The 22,202-nt window shown below is 48.9% G+C and overlaps 1 protein-coding gene across 2 annotated transcripts in view; it reads left to right on the top strand.

Annotated features, from left to right (window-relative positions):
- Positions 1-22,202, top strand: part of KCNN1 (potassium calcium-activated channel subfamily N member 1) — an 81,821-nt gene that overhangs the window by 41,799 nt on the left and 17,820 nt on the right. For both annotated transcript variants that reach the window (XM_081177838.1, XM_081177839.1), the window contains exons 2-4: positions 4,835-5,284; positions 6,298-6,393; positions 10,339-10,757. In XM_081177838.1, the coding sequence (XP_081033964.1) occupies positions 4,916-5,284; positions 6,298-6,393; positions 10,339-10,757 (884 nt within the window). In that variant the 5' untranslated portion in view covers positions 4,835-4,915. The remainder of the gene's footprint in view (positions 1-4,834; positions 5,285-6,297; positions 6,394-10,338; positions 10,758-22,202) is intronic.

Below are 22,202 nucleotides of genomic sequence, written 5' to 3' on the forward strand. Positions count from 1 at the left end.
GTACCTCGGGTTACATACGCTTCAGGTTACAGACGCTTCAGGTTACAGACTCCGCTAACCCAGAAATAGTACCTTGGGTTAAGAACTTTGCTTTAGGATGAGAACAGAAATTGTGCTCCGGCGGTGCGGCAGCAGCAGGAGGCCCCATTAGCTAAAGTGGTACCTCAGGTTAAGAATAGTTTCAGGTTAAGAACAGACCTCCGGAATGAATTAAGTACTTAACCCGAGGTACCACTGTATACCCGAACAAGCGTCTCCACCCGCATCATCCAGCACTGAGTTCCAGCTCCGAGGGCCTTCTGGTGGTTCCCTCATTGCGAGAAGTGAGGTTACAAGGAACCAGGCAGAGGGCCTTCTTGGTGGTGGCGCCCGCCCTGTGGAACACCCTCCCACCATATGTCAAGGAGATAACTATATAACCTTTAGAACAGTGTTTCCCAACCACTGTTCCGCGGCACACTAGTGTGCCGCGAGATGTTGCCTGCTGTGCCGCGAGATGTTGCCTGGAGGGAGGCGGGCGAGTCGGGCGGCGAGAGGCGGGGCGGCGGCGGCGAGGAGAGGCCGCCCAGCGCGGGGCTCTCGCCGTCTGCCTGGCTGGCTGCCTGCGAGCTCGGCGGGCAGCGCCTCTGTCCGCAGCGCCCGCCTCGCGGCTCTCATTCCCTGCCAAAGCTCACCCAGCCAAGCCGCGCTCTCCTTCCTGCCTCGCTTTGCTGCCTCCTCCCCCCCCCCACCCCCAAAGCTTGGAGGTTCCCCGGTAAGGGGGAGGGGGAAAAATTGAAACTTACACTTTCGTGCGTCCCTCCCGGCATGACGCTGCGCGCTGACGTCACGGGGCTGTAATGGGGGTGTGCCTCGAGATTTTTTTCATCAAACAAGTGTGCCTTTGCCCAAAAAAGGTTGGGAAACACTGCTTTAGAAGACATACAAAGGCAGCCCTGTATAGGGAAACTTTTAAAGGTTTTATTATGTTTTTATATATGTTGGAAGCCACCATGAGTTCTAGTGTTACACGAGAGAGAGAGAGAGAGAGAGAGAACCTCTCTATCTGCTTTCCCCATGTGATGTATGATTTTGTAACCCTCTATCATATACCATCTAAACTCCACCATCCTCTCAATCATTTGGGTTGTCCTTTCCGGAACCCTTTCCGATGCTGCCATCTCCTTTTGGAGGCGAGGCGACCAGAACGCTACACAGCAGCAACACTTTGCAAAGCAGGCAGGGGAGAAATCTACAGCACCCTGAACTCCTTGAAGGAGAAAGGCGCATATATATATATATATATATATATATATATATATATATATATATATATATGGAATAAGTAATAATGGTGTTCTTCCATTCTGATCCTTCCACCTCTAGTCGTAACTCTGGAATGAGCTGGCCGTTTCTCGCAAGGCCCCAGTCTCTTCTCCTGAGGCTACTAATTCCCGGTGTCATAGAACTGTAGAGTTGGAAGGGTAAGGATCGAGGCCCCTGCAATGCAGAAATCTCAACTCAAGCTATAATGCCATCCAACCTCTGCTTAAAAACCTCCAAGGAAGGGGAGTCCACAACCTCCCAAGGGAATCCTGTTCCACGGTTGAACAACTCGTACTGTCAGAATGTTCTTCCCGGTGTTTAGTTGGAATCTGCATTCTTGCAACTTGAAGCCCATGGTTCGAGTCCTGCCCTGCAGAGCAGGAGCAAAACAAGCCGTCTCCACCTCTCAGATCACAAACTTATTCCTTCCCTCTCTTCCCTTCCTTTGGGAGCCACTGAGTCACCTTGCCTTGCAATTAGCCTGCCAGTCCCGGGAACATCTCGGAGGGCGTCGGGACGGGAAAATATTGGTGCCAAAGCTGTTGAGCCCCGCAGGGTGTAATTAGCCACACCGGGAACATTGCGCCGAGGCTGCAAGGAGCCTCTTGGCAGGGGAACAAAGCCGCCATCTCAGGGGAGAGGAGGGCCGTCACAAAAGCAGGAGTCGGCAGGTACAATTGCAGCCTGGCAGAGCGGGTGCGATGTCTGATTGGCACACGGGACCCTCCCAGAGCCGCTAAACGCTCACGACTGGGGGAAGGGGTTGGGTAAAGGCGTCCGCGGATGGGTAAATTGGGTGCCTGTCCAAAGCGAGCACAAGACGGTAGTACGCTGACTCAGTCCATTGGTCCAGTGCGTTGACTGAACCAGCTACATCGCTCGCTCCGGATAGAGGAAAACACGCATGGAAGGCAGAATATTTTAGAGGGCTGTCTTTGCTTCCTGTGTCATAACTCTAGAACTCGAAGGCATCCAATGAGGGTGAGCATTGGAAAATTTGGGGCAGATAAAAAGAAGACCTTCTTCACGGAGCACAGAGCTGAGATGTGGAACTCCCTGCCACAGGAACCTGCAGAACTGGCAAAATCAACAACAAAATTCAGAGAATCTAATGATGAGTGTCAGCCAGTCAGTTTTATTTCACATAGCCAAAGGCTGCCGCAGTGCACACAGAATCATTCAACAATTAAAAGAAAATACACTGGATTAATACAAAAAACTTAAAAGGTTTATATTATCAAGACATTACCTACTCTAAACAGAGCTATAAAAGTACCTTAATATACAAGTTAAGACATTAAACAATAAAATTTACAAGCTAAAATTATCACATGGCCACTGATATATTAAAAAATAATGTTAATTGATACAGTGTGCAATTATATTCGGAGTTTGGTGATAAAGATAGAATACAGCTTGATGCAGATAGGGTCAAATAAATTCATTTCCTTTACAGTTGGTGGCTACCTTGGCTATATAATGTGCTCTCATTTTCCTAGCGGCAGTTGCAAAGAGTGCTACATGCCAGGTCACATACTTATCTGTGTCTGTGAGGAGATACAAAATCATGTCAGATGGGTTCTGGCCAGGGTGAGTGTTTTATGGAAGAACGGGTGCCTGCTTTTTGGACCACTTAAAGAAATTTTGTAGTATGATGAACTCGCAAGCAGGATTTTAGCTACGAGCAGCCGAAGTGATTAGAGTATAATATTGTGGGCCTGATTTGATAGATAGAAGCAACAGAAGGAGAGAAACAACAACTCTGTGGAAAACAGGAAGGTGACAAAAATAAGAGAAGAGGCAAAACTGTGTTTTGACTGACTGTGTTAAAAATGTTGATAGTTAATAAAATGGAATTGGGGGGAAAGGAGGCAGTGACAGCCGCCGACTTAGATGGCTTTAAAAGAGGATAGGACAAATTTATGATGGAGCAATGGCTATGGTCTGCAGTCAGGCACAGGCTCCGATTGCTTGGGGAAAACTCTCCTATACAGGAGAAACTCGAAAAATTAGAATATCGTGGAAAAGTTCCTTGATTTCCATAATTCGACTTAAAAGGTGAAACTAATATATGAGATCGACTCGTGACATGCAAAGCGAGATATGTCAAGCCTTGATTTGTTATCATTGCGATGATCATGGCGTACAGCTGGTGAAAACCCCAAATTAACAATCTCAGAAAATTAGAACATTCAAGGAAATCAGCAAAACAAGGATTGCAAATCGAGCAAGACTGGACCTCAGAGAAGTAGAAGCACATCTCGCTTTGCATGTATGAGTCGATCTCATATATTAGTTTCACCTTTTAAGTTGAATTGCTGAACTTTCCCACGATATTCTAATTTTTCGAGTTTCACCTGTATATGATCAGGTCTCCAGGTATCATAGGGTTAATAGGAACCAGTAACTGGTTGGAGGCAGAAGAATGGCAGGGGGAACCAACTGGGGGAACCCCAAGGAAAGAAGGCTCAGAGCCCAGGGAGTGGTGGTGGCACAACAGTGAGTGGCCAGAGGGAGAAGCCTGGGTGGAGGAGGTGTCAGAAGCTGGAGAGGTAACAGGGCTTAGTGAGCAGGGAGAGTCTGTGGCAGAAAGCAGTGCAGAATCAGAGGCAGAGCCTGAAGCAAGAGAGGGGACAGGCCAAGAGACAGAGATGGATCTGGCTGGGGAAGAGTCATGGATTTCTCCTGCTGCAACCAGCTCATAGCTGTCAACCGTTCCTTATTTGGCGGGAAAGTCTCTTATCCCAGCGCTGTGTCCCTCTGCTGTCCCTTATTGATGATGTCCCTTAAATTTCCCGGGTTTCAAAGGAAGCAGCTCCTCTCCCTCCCTCCCTGCAGGCCAGGGAGGAGGGGGGCTCCAGCTGTGTTGCTTGGCTGCGTTGCTCACCCAATAAGGATCTAAGAATGACTGGGGGGTGGAGCTTGCATGCCTCGTGCCGATCAAATCGGCCGCGTTGCCTGGGGACTCGCCTTTGCTCAGCGCTTCCCAGCGGAGAGGTGACAGTGGTTTTCCTTGCTGCATCCCCTTTGCCGGGTTGCTGCGCTGTGGGAACCACCGCTTGAGGCTTCGTTTGGCTGCTGTCTGGGCTTTCTGCCTTTGGCTTGGAGGGGCTCAGAAGTTGAACATACCTGTGCTTGGAAAATCCCTTATTTTGGCTGCTGATCCCTTATTTTTGAGGCTGCTGGTCCCTTATTTTCAAATCTGTAAGTTGACAGCTATGAACCAGCTCCCCTCACCCATTGTCTCCCAGAACCAGGAGAGGCATGAAAAGAGCAGAGGAGAGGTTGGCTACATGCAGGCATAGTCCCGGATTGCTTGGCGGAAAGCACTGGAGAAGAGGAGGCTTAGGCAGCTGTGGGGAGACAGGGACCTTCACTCTGAGCAACTGCTTCATGGGGCTAAGACCTACCAGAGACGGGCTGCTGTGCTCATTAGGCCTGACACCCCTGTGCAGATCGTGTTTTTGTCAGTAAAGAATTGACTCCAACTTGCACGGTGGGATTCACTGCTGTCACCTCCTCTCTCCAGGTGAATGCTGATTCCCAAATTCTGAGCCATGCTGGGTCCAGGAGCACGGTCAGTGAGCCCAGCCCTTTCGCCGAGATAGCCATGAACAGCTGCAAATACAACGGCGGCGTCATCCGGCCCCTCAGCAGCCTGAGTTCCTCCCGCCACAACCTCCACGACCTAGACGCCGAGACCCAGCCCTTGCAGACCTTCCACGACTCCGGCCTGGAGGTGGTGGTCTCCAAGTCTGAGCGCAGCAAGGGGTCGGACCCCCGCCTGGACGACGACCCTGAGGCCGAGGAGAGGCCACGCAGCCACAAGAAGAACCAGAACATCGGCTACCGGCTGGGCCACCGGAGGGCGCTGTTCGAGAAGAGGAAGCGGCTGAGTGACTACGCCCTGATCTTTGGGATGTTTGGGATCGTGGTCATGGTGACGGAGACGGAGCTGTCGTGGGGGGTCTACACCAAGGTAACGGGCTCCAGATTCCTATTATTGTTAATTATTATTGTTACAGCTTACAACCTGCCCTTAACGCTAACATCCCAGGGCAGGCTGCAACAATAAAGCAATTCAAAACGACTTAAAGAAACAAGGTAGATCCTAATGATAGGCATACCAGTTGTCAAAGGATAAAGAGACACATCATGGGTTCTGGGCACCCCACTTTAATGTAGATATGGACAAGCTGGAATTCTAGTCCAACTTTTCGTACCGAGTGGTCTGCAGGTGAACTTCCGACACAGAACCTGTGGTCCATGCCACTGAATTAAAATTTCACATCGTGAATTAAAGTGTTTGCAGTACAGTGGTACCTCAGGTTACATACGCTTCAGGTTGCATACGCTTCAAGTTACAGACTCCGCTAACCGAGAAATAGTGCTTCAGGTTAAGAACTTTGCTTCAGGATGAGAACAGAAATCGTGCTCCAGCGGCGCAGCAGCAGCAGCAGGAGGCCCCATTAGCTAAAGTGGTGCTTCAGGTTAAGAACAGTTTCAGGTTAAGTACGGACCTCTGGAACGAATTAAGTAAATAACCTGAAGTACCACTGTATATTTAATATGAATTAATATTATTATTATTATTATTATTATTATTATTATTATTATTATTATTATTAATAAGTAAAAGTTTTAATTAAAATTTGATGGGGGGGTTGCTCATTCAGTTTGCAGACGACACCAATCGGGGCGGGGGGGGGAGCTAATGCTGCAGAAGGCAGAATCAGAATTCAAAACGTCTCACCTGGCCTAGGTGGGAAGCCCCAAAATTAGCACAACTCTTTTCACATGTGATTCCCAGCAACTGGTATTATTCCAATGCAGGGGGTGGGACACAGCTGCTGTTGATAGCCTTCTCCCTTGTAGATCCCCCCCCCAATCCTCTTCTAAAGTCATCCAAGTTGGTGTCTATCCCCACATCCTGTCTTGGTGAGTTCCTCAGTTTAACAACGCACCATGTCTCGTCTCCGTTCGCCCCTCTAGGAGTCTTCATATTCATTCGCCCTCAAATGCCTCATCAGCCTGTCCACGATGATCCTGCTGGGGCTCATCATCATGTACCACGCAAGAGAGATCCAGGTGAGAATCCAACCACTGAGCAGGTTTTGTACGAAAGCCGAACATATCTTATTATTGTTAACGCAGGGCTGCCCTTGAAGTTGACCCAGAAACTCCAGCGGGTGCAGAATGCTGCGGCGAGGCTCCTTATGGGGTCCTCACCATGGGATAACATCCATCTAGTGCTTTACCAACTGCACTGGCTCCCGGTGGAGTATAGGGTCAGGTTTAAGTTGCTGGTTTTGACCCTTGAAGCCCTATGCGGCCTAGGACCCACGTATCCACGGGACCACAAATGACAACATTTTGGAGGTCCCAGGTCGCAAAGTGGTTAGATTGGTCTCAACTAGGGCCAGGGCCTTTTCAGTACTGGCCCCGACTTGGTGGAACGCTCTGTCCCAAGAGACTAAGGCCCTACGGGACTTGACATCTTTCCGCAGGGCCTGCAAGACAGAGCTGTTCCGCCTGGCCTTTGGTTTGGACTCAGTTTGACCCTTATGTTTTCCCTCCCCTTATGGTCTTGATTTATCAGCTACTTTTGAAAAGAGGCTGCATTTTAATCTGTATTTTATTAATTTTTTTCTTTTTCTTTCCCCTATTATGCTTTTACTCCGATTTTATTGGTGTTAGCCGCCCTGAGTCTGGCTCTGGCCGGGGAGGGCAGGGTATAAATAAATTATTATTATTATTATTATTATTATTATTATTATTATTATTATTATTACCTGCCCTCCTCTCTGTAGTCCAAGAGCAATTGAAACACGATGTTAAAATTGGTTGGAAACGACTTGCAATCCCAGGAATAAGGTGGGTCCTAAAAACATAGAATCACAAACTGCAGAGTTGGAAAGGACCACAAGGGGTCATCCATCCCAACCCCCTGCAATGCAGGAATCTTTTGCCCAGCATGGGGCTCGAACCCACAGCCCTGAGATCAGGAGTCCCATGCTCTGCTGATTAAGCCTCAAATGTCGAAAGCCAGGGTTAAAGAGGTGTGTCTTCAGGATTCTCTGGAAGCTGTGTAATGTAGATACCAGACACACCTGTGGGGGGGGGAGTCCCACACCTTGGGGCCGCCACAAAGAAGGCCCTCTCCTGGGCTGCCACCCCTCAAGCCTCTGAGGGTGGAGGAATTTCCAAGAGGGCCCTCTCTGCTGATCTGTCAGGAAGGGGCCTGAGACATTTAGGGTTTTGTATGCATGCCTCTCTTGGGAAGCGCAACTGGAGTTAGACATTTCAACGGGTCTACCATGAGTAGGGTTAGCACTGAATATGTATCACCCAGGGTTCTTAAATCGCAGAGTTGGAAGGGACCACAGCGGTCATCTAGTCCAACCCTCTGCAATGCAGGAATCTTTCACCCAAGGTCATGGAGACAGCAACACAGCCAACATCATGGCTACTTGCCATTGGTAGTCTTCCCCTCTGTGAATTTCTCTAATCCTCTTTTAAAACAATCCAGGTTTGCAGCTCTCACTGTCTCCTGCAGTTCCACAGTTTAACTATGCCCTGTGTCTGTGTGAAGAAGCATTTTCTTTCGCCTACCCTGAACTGTCCAGCATTCAGCTCCTCCTTGGATAACGCCATAGAACTCTAGTAACGGGATGGAGGAATGCTGTCTGCCAAAGTCATTTGCAGCAGCAACAACAATCTTCCTTCATCGCAGGGGGTTGAGCTAGATGACCCTCTGGGGACCCTCCAGCTCTGTAGTTCTACGAAACAATATACTAAGCCAAGTGACTGTATTAGGAGAAAGGTGGCTGTGGTTTTCAATGATGCTAAAACAGAGAAACGGTATACCCTCCCAAATTTCTCTGATGAAAATAGGGACGTCTTAAGGAAAACTAAGGGATGCGGGTGGCGCTGTGGGTTAAACTACTGAGCCTAGGACTTGCTGATCAGAAGGTCAGCGGTTCGAATCCCTGTGATGGGGTGAGCTCCCGTTGCTCGGTCCCAGCTCCTGCCAACCTAGCAGTTCGAAAGCACGTCAAAGTGCAAATAGATAAATAGGTACCACTCCGGCGGGAAGGTAAACGGCATTTCCATGCGTTTCTCTGGTTCGCCGGAAGCAGCTTAGTCATGCTGGCCACATGACCCGGAAGCTGTACGCAGGCACCCTCGGCCAATAAAGCGAGATGAGCGCCGCAACCCCAGAGTCGGCCATGACTAGACCCAATGGTCAGGGGTCCCTTTAGCTTTAAGGAAAAGTGAGACATTCCAGGATCAAATCCGAAACCGGGATGGCTTCTGAAAATCTGGGACTGTCCTTGGAAAATAGGGACGCTGGGAGGGTCTGGAATGGGAGAAACCAAGAAGGTGTAACATAGACAGATTTTCTTGTCCATAGGTGGGAGCAATTTGGTAGGGGTTTTGCTTTGGGTGCTGCTGCTGTTTCCTCTGAATGAGGAACAGATGGGGCAGGTCTGACTTCGGGGCTGCTGCAGCCTGGAGCCATTACTCAGTCAAGCAGCCACAGCTGGCGCCAGTGCCGTCGCTGAGTGGCGAGGCGCCCGCTTGTGACACCTCACAGGCATCTAGCACCCGCCGCTGAACAGCAGGGAGAGTTTTCCCATTAAAATGTTTTTATGGGCTGCGTCAGAGGACGGAGGAACTGACCCTCAGCCCTGCAGAGGTGAGGTGGAAGAGGAGGACATTTTCAAGGGGATGCAGGTGGGCCCTGGAACGAACAGATCCTGGGTCAAGAGCTGAGAGGGTCTTTGACCTTGCTCTGCCCTTCACTGATGGATGGAGAGAACACAACTCTGCACTCGACGGAACTCAACGTTCTGAGGTGCCAGGCAGACCGTGAAAACCACACACACGAAACAACATTATTCCATCTCGGTTTCTGTTTGCGTTCTTAAAATCCCTTGAGTTTCATGCTTCTGCGTGTCCAAAATTTGCACGACCAGACCTGTTAAAGGGTTTTTTTAAGTGAGCTGATCATCCATTCCTTCCCAGTCCCACTCTGATTTATGGCTCCATCCTTTCCACACCTGCTCAGGTGTACATCCCTCGGAATTCAATGGGTTTCACTCCCAGGTGAGTGGAGGAAGGATTGCGCCCTTAACAAACAAATCAATGAGATTGTGATGAATGTGAGCATCTCAACCACATAGAAAGAAGAGCATGGTGTCTTGCAGTTATTAATATTTGGGAGGGAGTAGCAGGAAAAGTTTGAGGGATGCCAATGCCCCTCAATCCAAATCACAAAATTGTAAGTGTCACTCTTGGCGGAGGGGGATATCTATTTAATATCTATCAATCATCTGTTGTTGTTGTTGTTGTTGCTCTTCTTCTTCTTCTTCTTCTTCCTCTTCTTCTTCTTCATTCAGCCTTTATTGGCATAATTTAGACAATTTAGACGCAGGTGGCGCTGTGGTCTAAACCACTGAGCCTCTTGGCCTTGCTGATCAGAAAGTCAGCAGTTCGAATCCCCGTGACGGGGTGAGCTCCCGTTGCTCTGTCCCAGCTCCTGCCAACCTAGCAGTTCAAAAGCACGCCAGTGCAAGTAGATAAATAGGTACCACTGTGGTGGGAAGGTAAACGGCGTTTCTGTGCACTCTGGTTTCCATCACGGTGTCCCATTGCGCCAGAAGCAGTTTAGTCATGTTGGCTTCATGACCCGGAAAGCTATCTGTGGACCAACGCCAGCTCCCTCGGCCTGAAAGCGAGATGAGCACTGCAACCCCATAATCGCCTTTGACTGGACTTAACTGTCCAGCGGTCCTTTACCCTTTTTCTTTGTTAGACAATAGAATCGTAAGAGGGGGAAGCAATCATCCACAAAACGTTGCAAATCAATACCTATTAAACACATAAAATGTATAAAAGACTCAAGAGCCACCATTAAGTAAGATCTAGAATTGGCTTTGTGCCATGCGCATTCCTTTGGCTGGACCATGGTGGGTGTGCGGTTTCTGTACCCACAAACCTGGCCTGAACGCAATCCGTCCCTTTTTGCAGCTGTTCATGGTGGACAACGGAGCGGACGACTGGCGCATCGCCATGACCTACGAGCGCATCTTCTTCATCACCTTGGAGCTCCTGGTCTGCGCCATCCATCCCATCCCGGGCCAGTACTTCTTCACGTGGACGACCCGCCTGGCGTTCACGTACGCCACCTCGGAGGCCAACACCGACGTGGACATCATCCTCTCCATCCCTATGTTCCTCCGGCTCTACCTGATTGGGCGGGTCATGCTTCTCCACAGCAAACTCTTCACCGACGCCTCTTCGCGGAGCATCGGGGCCCTCAACAAGATCAACTTCAACACCCGCTTCGTCATGAAGACCCTCATGACCATCTGCCCTGGGACGGTCCTTCTGGTCTTCAGCATCTCCTCCTGGATTATCGCCGCCTGGACGGTCCGCGTGTGTGAGAGGTAAGTCCCGGTTCTTCTACTCCTGCCCAGGAAGGCATAGCAGGGGAAAGGATGGCACTTGCCGAGGGGTCTTTGGTGCCCCCTGCCGCAGCCGAGGGGAAAACCAGGTTCCTGCACCCGTTGAGCTCGTTGGGTTTGCTTGGTGCTGAGTTCGAGTCTCTCCGCTTTCTCCAGGATGGAGATATCCCATCATTCTCCCCCCTTCCTTTTGCTTTTTACTGATTTGTTAACCCAAAAATCCAAGTGCAAGCATAACAAAAAAGAAAAAAGGCCGTGTGGAATAACGAAGACTAAAAATTGCAAACCACAAAGCATTACAGCCTGGGAGTACAAAGATGCAGTGTGGCTGCAAAGGGATAATAAGGCATTAATTCACTCAAAGACCTGCATTATCACAAGCAAAATATAATAATAATACCACTATCGTTAGTAGTAGGAGTAGACGTAGTGTATGTATAATATTAAATGTCCACAAATTTCACATAAAGTTCCAATGCAAATTTATTTTTCCTTTTGTTTTATCAACATTGCATTCCATTTTCTGTAGGGGGTTTTCATTCTATCTCATTACTGCATCTTTTATATCCTAACCATAATACAATTATGTCTAATTATTTCTGTTGCTCATAGTTCAAATCTTGCTTGCGAATTCATTGAATTATAATATTTCTTTGAATAGCCTGGAAAATGCTTCTATAATTCCATAAGGCAATTGTCATTAAGTTCTCTTATTTTAGCTGTTGGCTTTTCTGATTCAGCACAGTCACTTTTCTTATCCATTTTTCTTCGGTGGGAACTTCTTCATCTTTCCATTTCTGTGCATAAAGAATCCTAGCTGCTGTAGTTACATACCTAAACAACTCAACCATCTTTTTGGGGGTGAAATTCTGTCCCTATAATTTCCAGAAAAAAAGCTTCAGGGTTGTTGTTTTGGTAAAATCTAACATTTTTTATTATCTCATCATATATCAATTTATTAGCAGCCTTCTCCCTAAGGTCCCAGGGCAGGTTATAACAATTAATACAGAACAGGAATATTAAAATGCAATATTAAAAACAGTTTAAAACAATACAACTACAGGAAAGGCCCCCCAAACCCCCCACAAATTTCGTCCCATAGATTAAAATTTGTGATGCTGCTCAAAAATAGCAGGCAACACTGTCAGATGGAAGCCGAGGTGAATTTGGCACATTTCAATATATTCAGCCTATTTTCAAATGCATACAGTAACAGCGGGTCAGAGGAGGAATTTTGGTGCTGTTAGGCTTTTAATGCAAGCCTATATCTAATTCATCCTTTCGGGAACAGTAAGCAAACATGAGCACAGAACCAGCCTTCAAAATTTGCACTTATCGCAGTTTTGTCGTGAAGCTCTCCAGCCAAGTAATGCATGCAAAAGGGGGGAAAGAAAAAGTTAGTGAAAATAATAAATAAGATGCATTAATATTGCAGGAAAGTCTTCTCGAAAACGTTTCTGGATCAGGCAAAAATTGCATTTAAGAAAATGTGTTTAAGGAGAAATTTGCACTAGAGTACTGGCAAATTCTAGAAGGGACGCAGGTGGCGCTGTGGGTAAAACCTCAGTGCCTAGGACTTGCTGATCGTATGGTCGGCGGTTCGAATCCCCGCGGCGGGGTGAGCTCCCGTCTCTCGGTCCCAGCTCCTGCCCACCTAGCAGTTCGAAAGCACCCCCGGGTGCAAGTAGATAAATAGGGACCGCTTTATAGCGGGAAGGCAAACGCCGTTTCCGTGTGCTGCTCTGGTGCTGGCTCGCCAGAGCAGCTTCGTCACGCTGGCCACGTGACCCGGACAGTGTCTCCGGACAGCGCTGGCCCCCGGCCTCTTAAGTGAGATGGGCGCACAACCCTAGAGTCAGACACGACTGGCCCGTATGGGCAGGGGTACCTTTACCTTTACCGGCAAATTCTAGTGCAAATTTCTCCTTATATTAGAGAACTGGCAAATTAGGGACGCGGGTGGCGCTGTGGGTTAAACCACAGAGCCTAGGACTTGCCGATCAGAAGGTTGGTGGTTCGAATCCCCGTGACAGGGACATGGTGATCTCCTGTTGCTCGGTCCCTGCTCCTGCCAACCTAGCAGTTTGAAAGCACATCAAAGTGCAAGTAGATAAATAGGTACCACTCCGGCGGGAAGGTAAATAGTGTTTCCGTGCACTGCTCTGGTTCGCCAGAAGTGGCTTAGTCATGCTGGCCACATGACCTGGAAGCTGTACGCTGGCCCCCTCGGCCAGTAAAGCGAGATGAGCGCCACAACCCCAGATTCGGTCACGGCTGGACCTAATGGTCAGGGTTCCCTTTACTGGCAAATTGGTATGAGGGCATTAAAAACAAGATAAAAACTAAACTATTATTACTAATAGTATATTAATAGTATTTATTTATTTCCTGCCCTTCACCAGCAATTTCCAGGGCAGGTTCTAGCCATTTAAAATTCAGAAATATTATTATTATTAATTATTATTATTATTATTATGCCACCCATCTGCCTCGGTTTCTCCAGCCACTCTTGGCAGCTCCAACAAAATATTGGAAACACAACATTAAACTCTTCCCTGTGCAGGGCTGTCTTCAGGTGTCTTCCAAAAGTCATATATTGTTTATCTGTTTGACATCTGATTAAAAACAGTTAAATCTGATTATGGTGACAGGAATGAGGTCCTGAAAGCACAAATCTCAGCCGTCAAATGCCTGGAGAACTGAGCTTAAGACTTGGGAGAAATCAAGGGAAAGAGAAACAAATTCACCCCTTCCTCTTTGCGCCAGATCTGGGCTTTCCCCTCGGCTGTGTCGGGCCTAGGAGGGTGCCCCACACTTTCCGGCAGGCTCCCCCCCCCACCGCGTTTGTCTCTGTGCCATTCGTGTGTGTCGTTTGCTTTCTGGACCTTTTGCCCTGTTTTTCCTCCGGCCTGGAAACTGCTCAATAACGTGCTGTTGTTGTTGTTGTTGTTTTTCCTCCTCTCCAAACCGCTGTGCTTCTCGTAGGGACAAACTGTGAGTTCCGATTGGCTAGCAGCCGGGTTGACGCAACCCTTTGCACGGAGGCCAAGACTTGCTCAGAATTTAAGATTAGCTGCAGCTTGCGGGATTGGCAGTTTGGGGTGTCGTCTGTGGGGGGTGGTCAGGGGTAGAGGAAACCCTGGGTGCTGGTGGTGGTTGCGAACTTTGAACAGAATCCCAAAGCTAATCTAGCTTTCGGAAGGAAGCTTTGTCCATATATCCATTCATCCATATGTCTGTCTATCCTTCCTTCCTTCCTCCCTTCCTTCCTTCCTTCCTTCCTTCCTTCCTATTTTCACTTCACCACCTCAACCTTCCCGTCCAGAGAATTTACTCCTCCCAAAAGCTTAATATCTTCCAAAATTCTCCCCATTCAACCCCTCCCATCTTAAGATGTTTGCATTCCTAGATGATTGGTCCTTCTTTCTCAAGAGGAAACAACGCATGCATGCAAGATCTTGCCCTTGACGTCCTTCGCGTCTAAATTTTGCATGGCACACACATGCAATTTACTTAAAGTGTTTCGTCCCCATCTTCCTCATTTGTGATGTGTGCAATCTGTCCCAGACCCTCTCCCTTCAAAATTGCATCATGGTGAAACCTTTCATAACACTAGATAATGATAGTTGTCCATCAGCTTAGGAAACCTTACTGCAAAGGCAGTGAACCTTAGGCCTGGGGATAAAAGCCTCTCTGTCTGACTCTCAGGACAATCTCTAGGCCACATCCTCCTCTCCTCAGACCACTCCAATCACTCACCACTGCTTTGCTTCCTCCCTTGGGTGTTCTTGCCTGGCTGGCTGTAGGGATGGGTATAGAAACCAAGAATTGATATATTTCTTAGGTATTATCCATCTGGAAGAACCAGATGCACAAATACAGGATGGGGGATTCCTGGCTGTACCTGTGAAAAGGATCTGGAGTCTTAGCGAACCACAAGCTGAATATGAGTGAACAGTGTGATACAGCAGCAAAAAAAGTGAATGCTATTCTAGGTTGTATAACGAGAAGTCAAGCGTCCGGATCAAGGGAAGAAACAGTACTGCTCTATTCTGCCTTGGTCAGACCACGCCTGTGTGGGAATGTTCAGGGATGCAAGAGAGGATATATTGTTTGATTATAGCCTTTCCAACTTGTGTTAACAAGTTCACAATTTAGCAGAGTAACATTCCCCTTTTTAAACTCACAGCGGATGCGTTTGCTCAGGCTCGCTAAAGCCTCTATAATAACTGTTCTGGTATTTTTCCCTTATTCCCTCATAAAAGATAAGACACGACACAGTCGTCTATAAAAGTATAAAAAGAGTTTACTCACATTCTGTTCACAGTCGGATCCCAGAAGGCAGACTTAGCTTAGAAAAGTAACATACACCTGGAAACTATCTCCTAAGGAGACAGTCCCTTTTTCCTCTCTTGGCCAAGAGAGCATCTTTAGTTGCTTCTTCGATGCATGTAGTCAAAGAGAGAGAGATGGCTGCCCTGCCCTGTGCTTTTGTCATTACCTGCACAGGTGAGGCCACGCAAACCTCTAGTCCCATGCAGAGGAAGTCTGCCCCAGCCCAGAAGGAAACAGGAAGTTGTTCTCCTGGCTGGACAAACATTCCTCCCCAGGTGTAAGCATGTTCACTCTAGGAATATTGTACTTGACTGCTCTTGTGTTTCACATCCCACAACCTAGAATCCTGTGTGCAATTCTGGGTGAAACAATTTAAGAAGGATGTTGGCAAACTGGTAGGTGTGCAGAGGAGGGAAACCAAGATGATTAAAGGTATGGAGACCAAGCCTTATGAGGAATGTTTGAGGGAATTATACACAATGTATGTAGCCCAATAAAGAGAAGACTGAGAGGAGAAATGATGGCCACCTTCAAATATCTTCAGGGCTGTCACATGGAAGAGGGAACAAGCTTGTTTTCCCCTGCTCTGGAGTGTAGGACCGAAACAACGGATTCGTGTTACAAGAAAAGACATTCCAACTAAACATCAGGGATAACTTTCTGGCTGCAAGAGCTGTACAACAGTGGAAAGATTCCCCTTGGAAGGTGGTTGACTTTGACGGTTTATAGGCAGAGGTGGGATGGCCATCTGTGATGGATGCTTTTGCTGAGATTCCAGCATCCTTTCCAACTCTACAAGTCTATGAAAAGAGGATTAGAAAAATACCACAGAGCAGGAGATGGCTATTGCTGAACCCTTGCCATGTTGGCAATGTTCTGTGTCCAGTGTCTGAGCTCCTGAATACCAGATTCTGGAAACTGCCGCAGGGAAAGAGTAGCCACGTCCCTCAATGTCAATGGGCCTACTCTGAGCATGGCAAACATGGGCTAAAACCCAGTTCCCCCTTCCTGCCCACCTCCTCCAAACCCACCCCACATCCGACAAAGTGGCCTTTCATCCACAAAAGCTGGTGCCCCCATAAATCCTCAGCCTTTAAGCTGTCCCGAGGCGGCGGCGTCATTTCCTGGAAATTTATCATGGCTGCCAGGCAGGCATTCAACCTTGAGAGGGGAGCGAGGAGGGGGGGTGGCCCTGTCTCCTGCACCCTCGTTCTCTTCTTGGCGCAGCAGGACGGGTGGCTGGTGGTTGAGGAAGAACCCCCCTTAGATGCCAAGATGGAGAAGCACCCCGGAAGCCCTTTCGTGAGCACCAGGAGCTCAGCCAGCGCGCCATGGATTTTTTCAGGGCTGCCTGGTTTTCTCTGTGCGAGGAAGCAGTGAGTCAGGCCACACTCAGCCGTGAAGGGAACCGAGAAGGCTGCGTGATTCAAGCGCACATGCACACCCACTGCCAGAGGAGAGCCAGAGGAGACTTCCATCCCTTCCTGGCCCAGTGATGCCCGCTTTTCACAGGATCATAGAACTGCAGGGACCCTTAGGGTCATCTAGTCCAACCCCTGCCATTCAGGAATCACAGATTTTTTTGGGGGTAGGGGGGTAGGAGGGGAGCGACAGAACTGCCAGGCAGCTAAATCTTGCCACCCCTGTTTATCATCATCATCAAATCATAGAATTGGAAGGGGGACTCCAAAGGTCATCTAGTCCAACCCCCTGCAATGCAGGGATCGCAGCTAAAGCATCACCATCGTTATTTATGGCCCACATTTTCCCCTGGGACCGGGACTCAAAATTAAAACCAAGGCAGAGAAAATTCAGAAAACTAAAGATCTATCAGAGATAGCAGTTTGGAGGAATAAAGCAATTAAACTATAACAGAACTGAGAACAATATAAAACCGCATCTTTGCAAGCTAGCAAAGTTGATCTAGCAAAAGCAACATAGCGCCATTGAAAGTCCTTTCCTGGGAAGCAGTCAGATTTTCCACGTTGCACATCCTGCATTGCAGTTGCGGGGTTGGACTAAATGACTCTGGGGTGGCCCCCGCTTCCGACTCTGCAGATTCCCCCGCCACCCCTCGCATCCTTTTCCGATGTTCCGAGCGAAATGTTCAACGGTTCACAACCGCCGCTACCCTCCCCTGGGCAAGGAGGGCTGGATACACCTATGGGGGATGGAGAAGGTCGGGGGGGTCCACTAGGTTGAGCTTTGTAGGGTGAATAGAAAGAAAGAAAGCAGCAATCCTAAATTCCTCCTCTTAACATTGCTTGGCGTAGTCAGGCTTGTCTGGGTCTTTCTGTTCCTTTAGTTTTTTCCCCTCCTGGGGGGCAAATGTCTGCATTCCTCTATCCCAGTCTTACTCCCTGCATGCCACTCCAAAGCACCCTCTTCTTCACTAACTTCCAGTGCATCTTCCGAAATCCACCACGCTCCATGCCGGTTCTTTTCCAAGGTCGGGGAGGAGGTTATTCTCTCTCTTTTCCTTTCCTTCTCCCTTCCTTTTTTGCCTGCAGCGATTCGCACTGAAGGGTTTTGCTGAAAACCGTGAACTTTCTTTACTCAGGCCACACAGTTCACCTGCGGAACTCAGTGCCACAAGATGTGGGGTGGCCACTGTTTTAGTCAGCTATAGAAGCAGGGCGGGCAGAAGGCAGATAGGTATTTGCAAGGGGGCACTGCAATTCGTGCACTGATTACAAACACAAGTGATTGGATAAAATTTTGCCAAGCTGAATTGATCTCTTCGGGAAAACCGTACAATATAACAAGGCAAAACTCAGAGAGCACAGTTGTGGGCCTTATTTTAGTGGAAATTGGTAGACTATTGAAGAGGAGGAGTCAACTGCTGGTAGCCATGGTGCCTTAATAGAACCTCCTTGATCAGGAACAGTCTATCTCTAAACAGTAATTGCTGGCACAAGCAGGTCTGGCATGCAAGCCCAGTTTTGTCGTCCCCCCTCCCCAAGGATATCAGAAGTTATCTGTTGTATTGCCAGGTGGTTTGATCCAGCCAGGCTCCCTTGTATTAAAGACTCGTCACACTCATTGAACTTAATAGACCTTTCTAATTTAGGCCACATTTGTCCTATCCTTTTAAAGCACCAATTTAAACATTCATGGCTTCCTCCCTCAAAAAAATCAGTGTGTGTACGAGCAGGAAGGTGTTCAGAGTAGGGCAACCAAGATGATCAGGGGTCCGGAAATGAAGCCTGATGAGGAACAGTTGAAGGAGCTGGGTCTGTTTAGCCTGGAAAAGAGGAGACTGAGAGCAGCTAGGATAACCATCAAAAATGGGGGTGGAGACACTCCTTCAGGCATATGGGGCCAAGGCAGTTCAAACATTTTAAACTTCCCAATAGAGGGCTGCCTTCTGATGTCTTCTAAAAGTCAGATAGCTGTTTATTTCCTCAACATCTGATGGGAGGACATTCCACAGGGCGGGTGCCACCACCAATAAGGCCCTCTGCCTGGTTCCCTGTAGCTTCACTTCTCACAGTGAGGAAACCACCAGAAGGCCCTTGGAGCTGGACCTCAGTGTCCGGGCAGAACGATGGGGGTGGAGACGCTCCTTCAGATTTACAGGGCCAAGGCTGTTCAGGGCTTTAAAGGTCAACACCAACATTGTGCTCGGAAACGTACTGGGAGCCAGTGAAGATCCTTTAAGACCAGTGTTATATGGTCCTGGCAGCCATTCCCAATCCCCAGTCTAGCTGCTGCATTCTGGATTAGTTGTTGTTTCTGAGTCACCTTCAAAGGTAGCCCCACGTAGAGCGCATTGCAGTAGTCCAAGAGGGAGATAACCAGAACCATAGCTGTCAACCTTCCCTTTTTTGCAGGAAATTCCCTTATTCCAGCGCCACTTCCTGCTGCTATCCCAGATTGTTAGATATCCCGTAGACTGTCCCCGGGACAGGTGAGGCTCTGATCCCTTATTTTCGAGGCTGCTGATCCCGTATTTTCAAATCTGAAAGTTGACAGCTATGACCAGAACATGGACCACTCTGGGGAGACAGGGAGCAGGCAGGGAGGGTTTCAGATGGAGCTGGTAAACAGCTGCCCTGGACACAGAATTGACCTGCGCCTCCATGGACAGCTGTGAGTCCAAAATGGCTCCCAGACTGTGTACCTGCTCCTTCAGGGACACAATTACCCCACTCAGGATCAGGAAGGCCCCCAAACCTGCCCGCCCCCTGTCCCCCAAAACAGTCCTTCTGTCTGGTCGGGACAGATGCATTATTCCCCTTTCTTCTGAATATACCAACCCCATTTTTGCAACATTGCAAGGCATTCCTTGCCCACCCTGGTGAGAGGAGCCCTGATGGCGCTGACACCTTCCAGCGAATCAATAGCAATCCTAATTAGCACCACGAGCAATTAAGTCACACTTCCCCCCATCCCCCCCCCCATAGCGCTTCTTCAAAACTAATCTGCGCAGCTTTAAACGCTCCTTCGCTTTCCTCCAGTCTCCGGAGAGGAGTGACGCTCAGCTCGGCAGAATAAATCCCTCTGCGGGTATCACTGCACTCATCTCACATTAGCGCTAATTTGCTGTGTGCGTTTGAGTCGGGCGTTAAATTGCAAAGCCCTTTTCTTTCTTTCTTTCTTTTGCAAAGCGTTGTTGACATTTCCCTGTTCCCCCAGGACCCTACAAATATTCACGGGGGGCTTTCCCGTTTTTTCCTTTCTGGCTTGTAGGTCTGTATGCTCGGGATTGGCACTCAACAGCCGCTGGTTGAAACAGAACAAAGCAGCCTTTCTTAACAACCCAGAATCTTAAAATTGTAAAGCTGGAAGGGAACCCCAAGGGTCATCCATTCCAACCCACTGCAATGCAGGAATCTCAGCTTAATCATCCCTGACAGATGGCCTTCCAACCTCTGCTTTAAAATCTCCAAGGAAGGAGACCCCATAATCTCCCGAGGGAGACCATTCCACTGTAAAATGACTCTTAAACTGCCGGAAAGTTCTTCCTGCTGTTTAGTCAGAATCGCCTTTCTTATAACCTGAAGCCACGGGTTCGAGTCCTACCCTCTGGAGCAGGAGAAAACAAGCTTGCTCCACCATCCATGTGACAGCCCTTCAGATATTTAAAGATGGGTATCCTATCCCTAGGGACCTGGGTGGCGCTGTGGGTTAAACCACAGAACCTAGGGCTTGCCGATCAAAAGGTTGGCGGTTCGAATTCCCGCGACGGGGTGAGCTCCCATTGCTCGGTCCCTGCTCCTGCCCACCTAGCAGTTTGAAAGCATCTCAAAGTGCAAGTAGATAAATAGGTACTGCTCCGGTGGGAATTTCTGTGCACTGCTCTGGTTCGCCAGAAGTGGCTTAGTCATGCTGGCCACATGACCCGGAAGCTGTACGCCGGCTCCCTAAGCCAATAAAGCGAGATGAGCGCCACAACCCCAGAATCGGTCACAACTGGACCTAATGGTCAGGGGTCCCTTTACCCTTTACCTTTACCTCCTATCTCCTCTCAGTCTCCTCTTTTCCAGGCTAAACATGCCCAGCTCCTTCAACCGTTCCTCATCAGGCTTGGTTTCCAGACCCATCATCTTCTTGTTTGCCCTCCTTTGCATGCCTTTCAGCTTGACCTAAAAGCATTCTGGATCTTCCAAAAGAAACACACAGTTTTCATGTATTCCTCTCCCCTCCCCCCCCCCGGTAGCTAAAGTCCATAAGCTCTTATATACCGCACAGCCAAATGCAGATTTTTCTAGGTTTTCCATTCCCAGGCTCCTAAAATCCTAGCTGCAGCCATGTCAAAGCCTCCGCAAAGTGACAAGTGTTCATGCCATCCATCGACAAAGGATAGCTCAGTTGGTAAAGCATGAGACTCTTTATCTCAGGTCATGAGTTCGAACCCCACATTGGGCAAAAAGATTCCTGCATTGCCGGCTGTTGACCCTCGTGGTTCCTTCCATCGCTCTGATTCCACTGTTGTGAGTCGAGGACCCACAAGAAAGACACCAGGACGCAGTATATTAGGTTAATGGGCTAAAAAAGGCCACAACTTTATTGGTTACAGCATGTGAGTGGTATTGGCTTAAAGGTAAAGGTAAAGGGACCCCTGACCATTAGGTCCAGTCGTGACCGACTCTGGGGTTGCGGTGCTCATCTCGCTTTATTGGCCGAGGGAGCCGGCGTACAGCTTCCGGATCATGTGGCCAGCAGGACTAAGCCGCTTCTGGCGAACCAGAGCAGCGCACGGAAACGCCGTTTACCTTCCCACTGGAGTGGTACCTATTTATCTACTCGCACTTTGACGTGCTTTCCAACTGCTAGTTTGGCAGGAGCAGGGACCGAGCAACGGGAGCTCACCCCGTCACGGGGATTCGAACCGCTGACCTTCTGATCGGCAAGTCCTAGGCTCTGTGGTTTAACCCAAAGCGCCACCCATGTCCCTGGGTATTGGCTTAGGCATTGGCTAAAACAACAGAGCGTGACTCCACCCCCTCAGGAAGGGGTGAGTCTAACAAGGGTTAACCACCAGTAGGAGGAGCCTGTTGATGCAAATACAACTGTAAGCTCCCCCTGATGTCACCGGGGGTCGTGCCATGGCCGTAGCCACCAGCAAGGGCGTCGGACAGGATCCACGACCGCCGGATTCCTTTAATGGAATACCCAAAAAGTGGAGGGGTAGGCGATGGCCACACCCTGCCCTCCAATACACAAACATATTCCAATGCCTAACCGCCAATACCCGAAAAGTTGTGGCGATTTGCTACGAGATAGGTGAAAAACATGGGTGGCAGGACGCGGGTGGCGCTGCGTGTTAAACCACAGAGCCTAGGACTTGCCGATAGGAAGGTCAGCGGTTCGAATCCCACAACGGGGTGAGCTCCCGTTGCTCGGTCCCTGCTCCTGCCAACCTAGCAGTTTGAAAGCACGTCAAAGTACAAGTAGATAAATAGGTACCGCTCTGGCGGGAAGGTAAATGGCATTTCCGTGCACTGCTCTGGTTCTCCAGAAGCGGCTTAGTCATGCTGGCCACATGACCCGAAAGCTGTACACCGGCTCCTTCGGCCAATAAAGTGAGATGAGCGCTGCAACCCCAGAGTCGGCCACAACTGGGCCTAATGGTCAGGGGTCCCTTTA

Source organism: Podarcis bocagei (assembly GCF_964188305.1).
Source record: "Podarcis bocagei genome assembly, chromosome: 18".
Classification (NCBI taxonomy): domain Eukaryota; kingdom Metazoa; phylum Chordata; class Lepidosauria; order Squamata; family Lacertidae; genus Podarcis; species Podarcis bocagei.